The sequence below is a fragment of the Epinephelus moara genome, chromosome 13, assembly GCF_006386435.1.
Source record: "Epinephelus moara isolate mb chromosome 13, YSFRI_EMoa_1.0, whole genome shotgun sequence".
NCBI lineage: Eukaryota > Metazoa > Chordata > Actinopteri > Perciformes > Serranidae > Epinephelus > Epinephelus moara.
Genome location: NC_065518.1, coordinates 5,050,693 through 5,066,351, shown reverse-complemented (window position 1 = coordinate 5,066,351; position 15,659 = coordinate 5,050,693). Strand labels below are relative to the sequence as shown.

At 42.9% G+C, this 15,659-nt stretch overlaps 1 protein-coding gene across 1 annotated transcript; it reads left to right on the top strand.

Moving 5' to 3' along the window:
* The first annotated feature begins 2,582 nt into the window (after positions 1–2,582).
* On the top strand, positions 2,583–12,937 carry LOC126399487 (microfibril-associated glycoprotein 4-like). The gene is made up of 6 exons (XM_050059499.1): positions 2,583–2,693; positions 3,420–3,575; positions 4,917–4,955; positions 5,946–6,042; positions 6,121–6,288; positions 12,447–12,937. The coding sequence occupies exons 1-6, from the start codon at positions 2,688–2,690 to the stop codon at positions 12,701–12,703; spliced, it is 723 nt and encodes a 240-aa protein (XP_049915456.1). The 5' UTR covers positions 2,583–2,687; the 3' UTR covers positions 12,704–12,937.
* Positions 12,938–15,659: the final 2,722 nt, after the last annotated feature.

The following is a 15,659-nucleotide window of genomic DNA, read 5'->3' as shown; positions in this document are numbered from 1 at the left end:
TTGTTATAGATTGACACTGTTTTACTGAACCGGAAAACCATGATGGAGATGGGTTTGCCTTATTTAGAGCACGTATGGACAATAGCAGCATTTTTGTTTTAATGTGAGTTCTTCTTTGAACATGGGCGCATTTCCGTGTGGCAGTCGGGCCCCTCCACGCCATGGGCCCCAGTGCATTGTCTATATTTTCGCCCCTGAGTAGGGGGCAGTCATTAGATCTGTGCTCCCAGAGGGCACCCTCAAATTTTCAGAATTTGAGGTCAGAGGTCATCAAAGGGACATTTCAGGAATAAAGTGGAATTTATAGTTGTGTGTCAGCTCTATGAGGAGCCTACACCTCTGTGAGCATTTATACTTGTGTGGTGGTGTGTCTGTGTCACTCTGCAGTTACACCTCCAAAACACTAGTGGGTGGTGGAGTTTCTGTGAAGTGCAGTAAAGTTTAGTTGATTGAAACTAAATCACACATTAAACACATATTAAACACACATTAAACACATTAAACACACATTAAACATGGCTTAATAGAGACAGTTCCAAACACAAGTACACAAATCAGCTTCACTATAACTCGCAGCATTCACAGACAAACACTTGTCTTTATCTGGACACATTTTCCCCACAAATACAACATGCTAACGTTATTAGCACAAGCCTATGGCATTTTACATTGTATAAATTAGCCTAGCAGCTAGCAGACTTTTCCTCTGCTCATATGAAGCCAGGGACAACAGCAACATTTAACAAAGGTAACGTTTCAAAGTTCGTCTCCATTACAACTCACAAGGTTCACTGACAAAACAACTGACTGACTTGGAGACGAGGATCAGGCTGTGCTAACATGCTAACTCATTTCCAGATTTTAGCACCCCCTCCTGGAGCACTGTAGCCCTATAGACAGTCAGTGCGACTAAGCTTACTGCGACCTCTGATATCTCACTGGAAGTTGCACCCATAATCACCTCTACAGTCGAGCCCTCAGGAATAAAGTGGATGAAATTTAATGGTGATATTTTTTTGTAAACCCACTGTGTAAATGTCTGGAAGAGAAACATGGAAAAGCTGGATGTTAAGATTTTGACATAGAAAAACACTAAAAGTCACTTAAGGTGTCTTAAGCAGGTTTTATACTTCTGTGTCAAATTGACACTGCACCTCCAGCGTAGCCTGACGTGCACCTCCCCAGAAATGTAACAACACGTCACAGTGACGCAGACCTCCTGTCTGTCTCTGTAAGCTGAAACCATTTCCCTCAGTGGACACAAAGCTTTTATTTACTTTAATTTCACAGATAAGAAACAATAAATTGTGAACACAATAAAGTCTCCGCACACTGTGTGTGATTTATCCTGGCTGAAATATGAGCAGAGGAAATCTCTGCTAGCTGCTAGGCTAATTTATACAATGTTAAATGCAATAGACGTGCCTGTGCAAGCTCAAGAGGGTGGATATCTGTCAGTCATTTTTTTGATGTGGCCAATCAGAGGCCCACAGTTCCCTGTCAGTTAACCAGTGAGATGCTATGACATACCGCAACAAAATACCGTCCGTCTCTGCAACCCGGTCTCACTCTGAGTCGTCAAAATCCGGTGCTTGGGCAGTGACTTGCGGCGTCAGAGACTGACGAAAAAAGCTGCCCGTTCCTGACAACATGATACAAGGCTGGAAACGTGGTGGGACAAGAACGAAAGTTAAGGTGGCAGAAGTCTGGGTACAGTGGAGGGGAGGGGTTGTGGATGGGCTCAACAACCTCAGACTTTCACCCTAAAGAGAGCAGTGTTTACGTCCCGTAAGATTATTAAGTCAGACCATGTTCTTTTTTTCCTAAACCCGTGTGTGTGTGTTGTTGAAGGAAAAAAAACTCAGTTGGCAGTGTTATACTTACATAGTGCTTTTATTTTGAAAGGGACTGTATGCAAACTGTACATTTCCTGTGAAAACAGAAGTGTATTTTGAAAACAGACAATGCATGTAACAGGCTGAAGTTTACACGGCGTCCCAGAACGTCAACAACCAACAAACCCAGGGTACCTTGGACGTCATATGTGGACGTGGAAAGTCCATGACCAAACGTGGACATGTGACGAGGTCACAGTGAGGATGGGTTGGTCTCTGCTCAGGCAGCACTCAAACATCGGTCCACATCAGTCTGGTTGGCCGTCACCTGGAATGTGACACACCAGTAAAAAAAAACCAACCAAACAAACAAACAAACAAAAAACAGGCATTACTTGTCTGCTGCAGAGCCGTGTACACAGCCCTATCCCACTATCAAGTGTCCTGTGTTTAAAAAACCCACGTGCACGCGCTAATTTCGGAGGTCAAACAGTCATTGTTCATCACTCAAGTCAACGTTATGTCACAACAGTAAGACTGGACTGCATTAGACTATACAGGTGTACCTAATAAAAAGGACATTGAATGGAATTAAAGCCAGTCTTTAAAGTCAAACGTTAAATGGAATGGTAATGGAAGCAAGTCGTGTCAAGTTTGGGTGCCAACAATGTTACATAATCCAAAGGCAGACACAGACTCAAGGACATAAGTTTCCACCTGTTGGCACAATGTTTAACCTGTGAGAAACAGCAGCTGTTCAGTAATATTTGGAATATAAATACGTGTCAATAAGAGCGTCCAAACAGACCGACGTCTGGATTTTCATCTGGTCACTTCATCAGAAATCTGACCATGAAGGTAAGTCTCAGTATGATTATTTAAAATAATAATTTTATTACAGTGATTTATTTCTTGTTTCTGTATTTAGCACTTATATTTAGACGGGTGACCAAACATTTTCATGGGAAAAAATTTCAAAAGTTTTCCATGACTTTTCAAGGACTCATAAGAAAATTTTTCGAGATCATTCATAACGTATAAATCAAACAGAACTGTTCAGTATACTTTACTCCTAATGTTAGTTATTGTATGAAAATTAATCAGCAACTTTTTGCAATCTCTAGTGTTATGTTCATATTCACTTTAATAATAATAATAAATTCTATTTATATAGCACCTTTCAAGACACAAAGTGCTTTACAAAACCGAACAAAAGACAAGGTAAAAGCAATAAAAAAAGAATACACAAAAAGTAAAACATGCAGTCATAAAGCAGATAAAATCAAAGGTCACTGAGTTTGCAGCTCTGATCTCCTCAGACAGGTCACACCAAAGTCAAGGCACTGTCGTCTCTGAATTAATCCAGACCTCAGAACAACAAGAGAAGATTCATCTGAGGATCTGATCTGAGCATGCATATCAGAATTAGGTTGATGATGAGGATATGGTTTATAACTGCAGAGTAGTAGAAGTAGAATCCTGATCAGAGGCCTGAACCACCTCAACTTTTGACGTGACGCAGCAGCTTCACTCTACAGAGAAACTGTGGTTTTAATAAAACTGAATTTCAATCTTCTGTTCCAGCTGGTGTCCATCATTGTCCTCCTCCTGGCTCCGGTGTTGACCAGCAGCTACAAGCTCGTCCTCCCAGTGGACTGCGGTGACATCTATAACAATGACAACACCCAACCCAGTGGAGTGTACATCATCTATCCTATCGGAGCCACGTCTGCTGTCCAGGTACACTTCATCCTCTCTGGGACACAGAGTGACCTTTAGCCTGAAGACAGTCTGACACCCTCTCACATCTAAAGACAACGTGGGTCACACACACTAGAAGATTTTACAAAGACTGGGGATCCTGCAGGGTCACTGTTTACAGGACTGCAACTGGACTTCTGAGATTATTTCCCATCCTGCTCCTGGTGAAATATTACGCCAAACTCCCTTTAAGAAACACGACAGATTAACAAGTCCTTACATGCCAGCAAAAACACATGATATATTATTATATTATCATCATTATTATACTTCTGCATTGAACTGACGCTGTAGTACCTCTTCCCTTGTGCCGTGATGCCGGGACCGAATTTCCCTCTTAAAACTCCTTTGTTCTCGTCCACGAGCTGTGCCAACAGCAGGCACTGCTCTTCTGTCCAGTTCGGCTTTCTCGTTCTTTTTTTCTCCATTTCATTCGTTGCTTTGGTCATTCTGCCAAATCAAACGTTTTTTACAAGGAGGCCAGCAATCACAGTAACTGCTGACAGCTGAGTCTGCGTCCACCATTAATATCAAATAGATTAGGTATTAAAATTACCAGCATGGTGAGTAAACATAACAATAAGCAAATCAATATAATAATCTGCATGTGAANGTCAACCACACCTCCTCACTAAGATAAAAGTTTCTGTCCCCTCCTTGATCAGAGTTGCTCTCAGAAACTTCCTGAATCACTCTTAAACTAAGATTCCTTACTAGGAATTTTTAGGCTAAGTTACGAGCTCTCTGACAGGACTCTGAGAATCTTTGTGAATACGGGCCCTGGTTTACTGTGTCGTATTTGGTGCTGGAGAGAGCGCAACGATTGTCGTTGGCCACGTTCGTGTCATTTAACCTCAAAATATCAACCAAAACTAAAGACTAAATTTTATCAGAACGTCAAGATGAGAAAACGACTGACTTACGACAGCTCGGACTGAGTTTTATGACCAATTTTCACCAAACAATCAAGATCACGGGAACGCGCCACAACTAAGGTAAAACTCTTAGGATTTTATGACAAAAGTTTTCAACGTGTAAAGACAGTGAGATCATCTCTGACAGAAACATAGTAAGTTCTGACTGATGCTTCTGATACGACAGATACAAGTAGTCGTAGTTGTAGCACCACAACTACTACTGCTGCTGCTACAACTACGACTACTTGTATCTGTCGTATCAGAAGCGTCAGTAGTCGTAGTACTGCTGGTTGTGGCACATATGGATATATTTACTAGTTTCAAATGGATCAGGTTTATTAATGAGTGTGTGTGTGTGTGTGTGTGTGTGTGTGTGTGTGTGTGTGTGTGTGTGTGTGTGTAGGTGTACTGTGACATGGACTCACAAGATGGACGGTGGACGGTGAGTATTTCAACTCTAGTTATCAATTCCAGGACCTGTTCAGACTGATCGGAGGCCGTCATTGATTCTACCAAGTGCGCTCTGCTAACTATCTGATCTCTTACCAACAAGTCATCTTTAGTTAATGTTCCTAGTGCCAGAGGTGTGACCGAGTCATTGTTTTGCAAGTCCTGTTTCCACACTGCAGTCTGACTGGTCAGTAAAGGACGGTCCCTCTGCTCAGGGCTGAGTTGTGTCTGGTTTTGAGGCTCATGTAACCTCTGTTCACACCGTGGCAAGTCTTATGGTGGGTTCATATTACACGATATCAGCCCGATGCAGCGTCGTACGGTGTCGGCTCAGATTGTGAACGACAACGAGTGTCGTACGCAATACTCCATTGTTTCATCTTGTGTAGTGTCATAGCAGATGACAACCGACGCCACGTCTGGGACGCCTCACAATGTCCCGACAGAAAGTCTAGCATGTTTGATTTTCTTTTTGTCGTTCACGACTTCTCTCGTCACAGCCGTCACTTTGACCAATAGGAACACAGAGCGATCTGCTGTCTTGGAAACTGTAAAACAACAGCCCAGCCTTTTTCCCTCTAGGGATGTTACCATGACAGAGTATAAAAGGAGAAAATTAAGTAATAAAATTAATCTTATTAATCTTCATCTGAAACAGACTACATTATAAACAGGACTTTATTTATTATTCCCTGTATTTTTATATCTTTACTTTTGATCTGCTCCCGTTTGCCTTGGTAAAGTTAATGCATCGCGCCGTCATTTCAAATTTACCAAGTGCAGAAATAGAAACGTGACATTGTGGTTTAAAAAGCTGCCTCCTTATAGTTTGAACTAGCTTAGCCCCGGTGCCTGAACAGGGTTCACACAGCCTGATTCCTGACTACAGGCCTACCACTGGTACAAACTTTGTTGTGTTGAAACATGAGGTGTCTGATACTTTGTGTATTTCACCAGTTAACCCTCCATCCTGTTCCTCCAGGTGTTCCAGAGGAGGATGGACGGCTCGGTGAACTTCTACAGGCCCTGGGATCACTACAAGATGGGCTTTGGTGTCGCTGCTGGAGAGTACTGGCTCGGTGAGACATGAAACCAAACTAACAGTCACGACTTCATCAGACTGTTTCTATAATGTTTATGTCTGTGTTTGTGTTCAGGTCTTGAGAATCTCTTCCACCTGACTCTGAGGAAAAAGTACGAGCTGCTGGTTGACATGGAGGACTTTGATGGAAACAAAGTGTTCGCTCGTTACTCCTTGTTCTCCGTCGATCCAGAGTCCTACGGATACATGCTGCATGTGTCTGGATTCACTGATGGAGGTGCAGGTCAGTAAGAGTTTTGTATCCACAATGTCTTTATTGAAGTATCGATGAACAGGATTGTTATAGTGTCAGCAGTTTGAAGCAACTTTTACACTGCATGTACAGGGCAGGAATTTCACGTCGTTATGCCACTTTGCCGTCCTGTGTTAAAAGTACAATCGAGGAACGGGGGACAGAGTTGTCTCACCTTTAAAGGTATAGTGCACCCAAAAATGAAAATTCAGCCATTATCTACTCACCTATATGCCGAGGGAGGCTCTGGTGAAGTTTTAGAGTCCTCACATCACTTGCGGAGATCGGCGGGGGGAGCAGCTAGCACACCTAATGGCTGACGGCGCCCCAGACTAAAACCTCCAAAAACACATAATTGAAACCACAAAATATCTCCATACTGCTCGTCCGTAGTGATCCAAGTGTCCTGAAGCCCCGACATAAAAAGTTGTTTGGAAAAACGTCATATGAACTCTGTTTTTAGCCTCATTGTAGCCTGTAGCTCTGACTGCCTCTCTGTGCACCGCGCTCATGTGTGCGTGCTTACACGAAACCAGCGAAAGCATGAGCTTTGCTTACCTGTGTTTACATTATGTGACACTGCACTGCAGGGAGAGACAACAGTAACCACATATCCGAGACCAACGCCATTGTCCGCCTGAACTACGGTAGAAATGAATGACTTACTCCTCTGAAAGCCTGTCATCTGGTCCTGCGGGCCTCTGCCTTTTCTTCCAGTTGATCTTGGGGAAGTAAAAAAATGTCTCCAGAACACCGCGGGTCAGTAGTGCTGGAAACTCAGGGTGATCGGTGATCTCTGAAGAGCAGCAGTCTCGTCAGTACAGATGTCCAGATTCTCAAGTGCAGGCATCGCCAATTCCCAGTCTGAGCAGCAAAGACTTTCCTCATCCGTTGGCATTGCTTTGCATTTGAAACAACTACACCACCAGGTTTCCAGTACTCGACTCCGGTATTCTGCGGCTGGCTGAGGGTTAGGCTCATGAGCTGCGGTGGCTGCTTCGTCCAGTAGCCTGAGTTCCGTGCGTATACTCGGGCTCAAACAAATATGGCTCAACAAAGAAATGCTGTTCCTCCTCAATTTCAAAGTCTTCAGACATGTTGGGCTGTCCTTTGCTAAAAGACTGTAGTGCAAATTATCTTTTAGCTCTGTGGTTACTGTTGTCTCCCCCTGCGGTGCACGTGTCACGTGATGTAAATACGGGTAAGCAAAGCTCGTGCTTTTGCTGGTCTTGCGCAAGTGCGCACACGTGAGTGCAGTGCACAGAGAAGCAGTCAGAGCTACAGGCTACAGTGAGGCTAAAAACAGAGTTCAAATGACGTTTTTCCAAACAACTTTTTATGTCGGGGCTGCAGCACACTTGGGAGATATTTTGTGGTTTCAATTATGTGTTTTTTGGACGTTAGTCTGGGGCGGCGTCTGCCATTAGGTGTGCTAGCCGCTCCCCCTGCCGATCTCCGCAAGTGATGTGAGGACTCTAAAACTTCACCTGAGCCTCCCTCGGCATATGGGTGAGTAGATAATGGCTGAATTTTCGTTTTTGGGTGCACTATCCCTTTAAGCCAGCAGCGGAGGAATTAACAACAGATTTGCCCAACTAATAACATAAGAGTGCTTAGGTGACTTTTACCCACCTGAAAGTATAAAATGAAAAATGATCAGTGAGTTGACTGGTCTTCAGTGGCTTTACTGGTATCATGTGTTAACTGACAACTGAGTGACGCAGCACAAGCCAACATCTTATATTCTCACAAGAGATCTTACTGAGCCCCTCTTCTAATTTTGAAAACATAACTTGTGACTGGTTGAGGTCCAAAGGGTTCTGACTGTTGGTAGCTGTAATTAGTTAAACATGCTGAACTGTAGTTTTATGGCTTATTTGTTGTTTCAAAGTTTAAGCTAAGATAATATGAGCTGATTTGCCAGGAAGGGGTCCAGTTTCAGGGCCTCAGAATTGCATCTCTGCTTTTTGCAGATGATGTGGTTCTGTTGGCTTCATCACACCGTGACCTCCTGCCTGACCTGGGGCGGTGTGCAGACGAGTGTGAAGCTGTCAGGATGATTCAGCACCTCCAAATCTGAGGTCATGGTTCTCTGCTGGAAAACCGCGGATTGCCCTCTCCGGGTTGGGGGAGAGTTACTGCTCCAAGCAAAGGAGTTCAAGTATCTCAGAGTCTTGTTCACGAGTGAGGGTAGAATGGAGTGTGAGATGAATTGGCAGTTTGGTGCAGCTTCTGCAGTGATGCAGGCGTCACCGTTGTGGTGAAGAGGGAGCTAAGACAGAAGTCAAAGCTTTTGATTTACCAGTCCATCTACGTCCCAACCCTCACCTATGGTCATGAGCTCTGGGTAGTGACCGAAAGAATGAGATCGCGGATACAAGCGGCAGAAATGAGTTTCCTCCGTAGGGTGTCTGGGCTCAGCCTTAGAGATAGGGTGAGGAGTCAGACATCCAGAGGGAGCTCGGTGTAGAGCTGCTGCTCCTTCATCTTAAAGGGGTCACTTGAGGTAGTTCGGGCATCTGATTAGGATCCTCCTGGGCGCCTCCCGCTGGAGGTGTTCTGGGCACGTCCAACTGGTAGGAGGCCCCGGGGCAGACGCAGAACACGCTGGAGGGATTATATATCTCGTCTGGCCTGGGAACACCTCGGGATCCTCCAGGAGGAGCTGGAAAGCGTTGCTGGGAAGAGGGATGTCTGGGGTGCTTTGCTCGGCCTGCTGCCCCTGAGACCCGGCCCTGGATAAGTGGATGAAAATGGATGGATGGACTTGTTGCCATAACAATGGTAAACATTTAGGTATAGACCGGATCCCAATGTTTATTTACAATAACTGCTGGGTAGAAAAATCGTCATTAAAATAAAACGGCGCTGAGCAAATGCTGCCTTAATTAGTTAGTTTCTATATTTAGAATATTTCACTTCTTTACCTTGCAGTCAGACGGTCTTTTCCAACAGGTTACTGAAGACGTTATATCAAAGCCACCAGACTCCACTGACAAAAACAGTCATTTTAAATGGCACAGCCACTGGTCTACTGCAAAGTAAACAGAGGGCATGACCTTCATGTCTGGTCATGGAGAAAACCAACCATTGCTCTCTGTTTTCTGATTTTCCGTTCTGGTTTTAAAACAGGAAAAAACAAACAAAACAACAACAACACTGTTTTATGTTCTTATGATTCAGTTTTAAGAACTAAAACCTCACAGAGCGAATGATACATGGATTCCTACACTGCCTTAAACAGAAGTCCAATCTGTTCTGTGTTTTACTGAAGATTCAGTTTCCTGTCCTTATGTCAGTCTTGGAACCCATCAGCTCGCGTCTGACAACGATAAAGTCTCTAGGGGCCAAAGTTTTGGGCTGAGATGGTGTAGCAAATGGTAATCTGAGTTAGGGATGCACGATAATATCGACATGTCATCTGTATCATTTGATATCAGCTTTAAAATTAACTATTGGAATCAGCCAACATGTGTTTTTCTTAATTTGCACAATGAATCTCCATCTGGGCCATCATGATAAGAGTCTGTATGTATAATATGATGTTAACTCCACTACAGAAGAGACTTAATGATCACTAAAATTAGGTGGGAAAAATGGATCAATATTGGTATTGGTTATCGGTCAAATGAGTTGTTATATATTGGCATATTGGATATCGGCAAAAAAAAAAATAATAATTTTTTTTTCAAATGATCTACGTTCATATGTAGATATCTGCTTTTAGTGATAAGCTAAAATGACATGCATTGAAGAGGGAGTCTCAGATTAGGGATGCAAAGAAAAAAGGCCAGATCAAAAAATCCAATATCCTGCATCCCTAATCTGAGCCAAGACCTCCTCTTCCATGCATGACATTTTATCATCTCACGTCATCTCTAAAAGCAGATATCTACATTAGAGCGTAGATCATTTAAAGAAAAAAAAAAGCTAACATGAAGGTAATTCGTTGTCACACGACAAGCAATTGGTTCTGAGATTGCATTTACATCAATGTGTTCTGCTTCTCCACATGAACTGTTTACCTGCCATTCAAACCTGATTGGTCAACACAACTTGGGCTACAAGTTCAAGTCTTATAACCAGTAGGTGATTTGAGGATGACGAGGTCGGACACAAACCCCCTTGTTTATTCTCTGTATATTTCATATTTATATTTTGCAAATTGTTTTTACTTTTTACTTTTTGATACCCTGTGTGCTGCTATCCAATGCTGCTGGAATCTTAATTTCCCTGAGGGAGTCTTCCCAAGCGATTAATAAAGTTCTATCTAATCTCTTGTTAGCAAAATGACCACAATGCATCTGCTTGCATTCTGATAAGCACTGGGATACTAATTGCCTACTGGTGATAGCTGAAACAATATGTGGATATATTGTCTGAATTAAATAATGATATACACTAAATTTCACGAGTCACCACCAGTTGAGTAGTTAGTTCAGTACCTGTTTTCACTGTTAGGTGGACAGTGGTGAATAAAAGGTTAAGGCCAGGTCGTCCAGGTAAGTAAGCAGCTAAATTTTGAGCTGCAAACCCCCTTTAGCATTGTTAACTTTCTTAGCACCACTAGCCGAGCTGATTCCGCTATAACTGTGCTAACACAGCTAACAGTGATAAAGGCGTTTTACAGCTTAAAATTAAGTTGCTTACTTACTGAAATGATCTGGGAGGAGACTGAAAGGTGGGTACAATGTTTCCGCAGCAACGTCACTGTGAGTCATGATGGCTTTAATAGTCACAGATTAAAGGTACCGATGGAATTACGTTGGTACTACCAATTCACATTAAATTAATCAGTGCCAAATTTCAGTACAGAAAGGTCCAGACACACCAAACCGACCTCAAGGAATTAGTGGCAACAAAATCTGACCGTTTGTCACCTCACATCGCCTGTGTCTTAGCCAGAAAGTTGCACCTGAACACACCGCAAAGACTACAACCGACGGCCAACCAGCACATACGTTCTGCAGCTACATGACAGGAAATAATTCTCCATGCCAGCAGATGGCAGTAGGCTGAAATCTTCATGCAAAAAGGGAAACCAGAGGACCGTTTTGATGCTACTGAGCCAGTTAGCACATTAACAACACAATCAGAGTATATTTACTGCATGTCAGTGAACAATAACACAAACCATCAGGAAACGTTTCTGCTAAAGAGAAAAATAATCTCACTTTATGGAACAAGTTTGTTTCGATCTCAGTTCCTCTGGACTTTAGGCAAGGCAAGGCAATTTTATTTATATAGCACCATTCATACACAAGGCAATTCAATGTGCTTTACAAGAGAACAATAGATCATTAAAAACAAAAGCTAAGAGCAAGACAATAAATAGTTAAAAACAGTGCAGAAAATGCATTTAAAAAGCAAACATAAAGCAACAGCAGACAGCTGTTTAGCTGTTTGTTTACTTTCCTCACTTCTTTTTCTCTTCTTGGTAACTGAGGTGAACTGCCAGTCAGAGTGATTTTATTCACCGACAGGCTCTGCTGCCCTTGACACTGATAAAATATGCTGAATCAGCTGAAAAAAAGTCAACAAGGGCCGATGGTTTGGGACACACCCTGCAAAGTTTTGGGCAACAGATGCTCAGTGACGGTCTTGGTGTGTCAGGGACTGTGTCATCGAACTGATGCCCAGCATGACCTCGGTCCACCTGTAAAGCTACAAGGCGTGAATGTGTGAAACTCTCAGCTGTGCTACCCAAAGTAAATCCAGGTTAAAATATGTCAGTATTATTCATTCATTCATTCATTCATTTCCATAACCGCCTTTCCTGTTGGGGGTTGTGGGGGGGGTGGAGCCTATCCCAGCTGACACTGGGTGAGAGGCAGGGTTCACCCTGGACAGGTCGCCAGACTATCACAGGGCTGACACATAGAGACAGACAACCATTCACACTCACATTCACACCTACGGACAATTTAGAGTTATCAATTAACCTGCATGTCTTTGGACTGTGGGAGGAAGCTGGAGCACCTGGAGGAAACCCACACTGACACAGGGAGAACATGCAGACTCCACACAGAAGGGCTCCCCCAACCCTCTTCCTATGAGGCGACAATGCTAACCACTGCACCACCCTGCCGCCCTATGTCAGTGTTAGCTGTATCATAATGTTCTGATTATACACTGTTGTGTTTCTGTAGGAAACCCCCTGAGTTATCACAATGGACAGAAATTCTCCACCTTCGACAGAGACCAGGACACCTGGGAGGCCGGGAACTGTGCCAAATTCCACCTGGGGGCGTTCTGGTATGGATACTGTCAGCTTGCAAATCCAAACGGGGTTTATCGATGGGGGGCTGACAGCACATTCTCTCAAGTTGGAGTGGAGTGGTACTACTGGAAGGGTAATGACTACTCCCTGAAGGCCATCAGCATGAAGATCCGTCCTGTGCAGTAGTTCTCCAGAACCGACGTACAGCAGACTATCAGATGATTTTTTTTATTTTTTAACTAAAAAACAAAAATGATTCACTGCTGGTTAAGATGTGACCTTCAGTCTGCTGGCTGCAAACACTCAGCTGTAAAGTCAAACTAACTAGCTTCAACAATGTTTGTTGGAGGTTTGAAACACTGATGTGAACCATTATCTGCTGTATGGTGACAATAAATGAGAAGCTGAGCAAAAATCTGATGTGAGCTGATGTCTTCACTTTGTCTCCTGTGTCTCTATGTCTTAACTGACCCTTTCACTAAGCCCCGCCCCTTTGTGATGGTCTGACAAGCTATCAGAGTAATCATGGATCCCACAGTGGAGAAATGTTCCCTGAAGAAATATTATCATATTTTTTTGTGAAAATGAAAGAGTGATTCCAGAGAGAAGCAGACAGAGGGGTCTACAGTCTGTGTTTGAAGGATATATCCAGGATGTCAAACTGACTCAGCAGCAACAACAGGTTAAAAAGACAAAGATAGTTAGAAGCTAAAGCCGAACTATAGGCTACAGATCACAGTGTAAAAGTGAACCACCACATCACTGCTGATCGCCACGGAAGACGTGTTTGGCTTCACCGTCGTGCTGCTGCCAGCACGGGCAGGGATCTCTGGGGGACTACTACTGGAAAGATAAGGCATTAGAGGAGTAGCTCACAAATGACTCAGTAACTCATTTTAAAATAGACATCAATATGTGCAAATAAACAATAATTAGTCTGACTTGCCAAGGGTTATATGTGGGGTCCCACAAGGGTCAGTGCTGGGTCCAAAACTGTTTATATTGTACATAAATGATATCTGTCATGTGTCCAAGTTGTTTAATTTTGTTTTGTTCTGGTAAAAACCTCGAGCAGCTTCTGGATACAGTGGAAACAGAACTGGATATTTTAAGACGATGGTTCAACATTAACAAGTTGTCAGTGAATTGTTATCTATTTAGGATTAGGTTAGGGGAATGAAGATGTCTTTTCAAATGGTGTCCTTCATTTTTATCAGCCAAGAGTTATGAAATACCATCGATGGTAGACTGGGCCAAATCAACAAAGACCTTCAGCAACATATACAGTATGTCTCCAGTTCAGAGTAAGCAGATAAAAGATGTTTTAATCAACTTCATTGAGACCGTTGGGTGCAAGCGTTTTAATTTTGCTATCCAACGTCTCTCCACTGCCAGTCTCTGTGCTGTTGACCAGCCGATCCTCGACTCGAGGCCCGCAATTAATACATTTTCCACGCCATGTGCACAAAAATGAACATAAAGTTCAGTAGTTTTAATTTCTCGACCAATATGGTACACGTGTTGTTTTAAATGTTGAAGCAATGTGTTTTTTGTCTGTCCAATGTACAGTTTTTCACACATTCTGCATTCAGTTAAATAAACGAGGTTTGATGATCCCAGCTGGAATTGTTGCCAGACTGGGGCACTCAAATCTGTGTACTTATTCTTAACATATTTGATCGATTTAAAGTGAGCATGTTCAGGTGGTTGTTTTTTATTTTCCAATGAGGCATGAACCAAAAGATCTTTTAGATTACTGTTGCGTTTGAAGGCCGAAATAATTTTAAATTCCGACAGAGGTCGAAGAGCATCCTGTAGGTCTTTAAAGTGGGTTTTTGCTACCGAATTAAGTTTCAGTGAGGAGGTAGAAAAGGTCGATACCAGAGGGACCAGGTTTTTATTTTGTTCCTCTCTGTTTATTACCTGTCCTTCACAAAAACTGTGTAGTACTTCCACTTTAATAGAACACAGAAAAGTCCTGCTGTAGCCTCTGGGCCTGAGAGCTTTAAAAAGTGTTTTAGTTGCCACTTCAACATCATCCGACCTTGTACATATCCTGCAAAACCTTATCAATTGGGATTTACCTTTGAAGGTATGTTTAGGATGGAAGCTTTTTTTATGTAACAAGGCGTGTGTATCTGTTGGTTTAAAATATACCCTGGTTCCCAGTGTCCACTTTTCTGCAGTTTCTTTAATGATGAAGACCTGTGTGTCCAAAAATTCGATTTTTTCATTTTGTAAATTATACTTGACATTAATCAAATAATGGTGACCATTCAGGGTGCTAATAAATAATCGGCCTCCGTATGAGTCCATTCTCCAAAAATATCATCCAAATACCTTCAATAGAACATTGGTAACTTTGGGCACTTGGGAAAGACAGTTAGCTCCCAGTCCACCATGTATAAATTAGCGTAGGCTGGGGCGAACTTCTTCCCCATGGCCGTCCCATGTATCTGCAGGTAATATCTGGAGTCAAATTCAAAATCGTTTCTGGTCAAACTTATTTCTAAAAGCTGGAGAAGGGCCTCATCTGGTGTGTTTCGATCAGGATATTTTTCAAAGGTCTGTCTGATTGCTGTCAAACCCAGCTGTGTATCTATGTTTGTGTATAAGGCGTCTATATCAACCGAGAAGAGCATTGCTCCCGGTGTAGTTTGGATGGATTTGATCTTGTTGACGAAGTCATAAGTATCTTTGATGTAACTATCATGTTTTTGTGACAAGGGATTCAAAAAATGATCAATATATTCAGCTACTCTACATGATTCACTACCACAGTCTGACACAATCGGTCGACCTGGGGGATCTCATGTGGGACTGTCCAGGTGCTCAGGTCCTTATGGATTTTTGGGAGCAGCTTCTGGATACAGTGGAAACAGAACTGGATATTTTAAGATGATGGTTCAACATTAACAAGTTGTCACTGAATTGTTATTTATTTAGGGTTAGGTTAGGTTAGGGCTAGATGGAGGAACAGCTGCAGCAGAGCGACGTCAGCGGAGTCTGGAGAGGTCTGAAAACCATCTCAGGACACAAACAACCAGACTCCCAGGCCAGAGGCGACCAGCAGTGGGTGAATGATCTGAATCTGTTCTTCAATAGATTTGATCAGTCTGCCCCTCCCCTGGCCCAGACATCA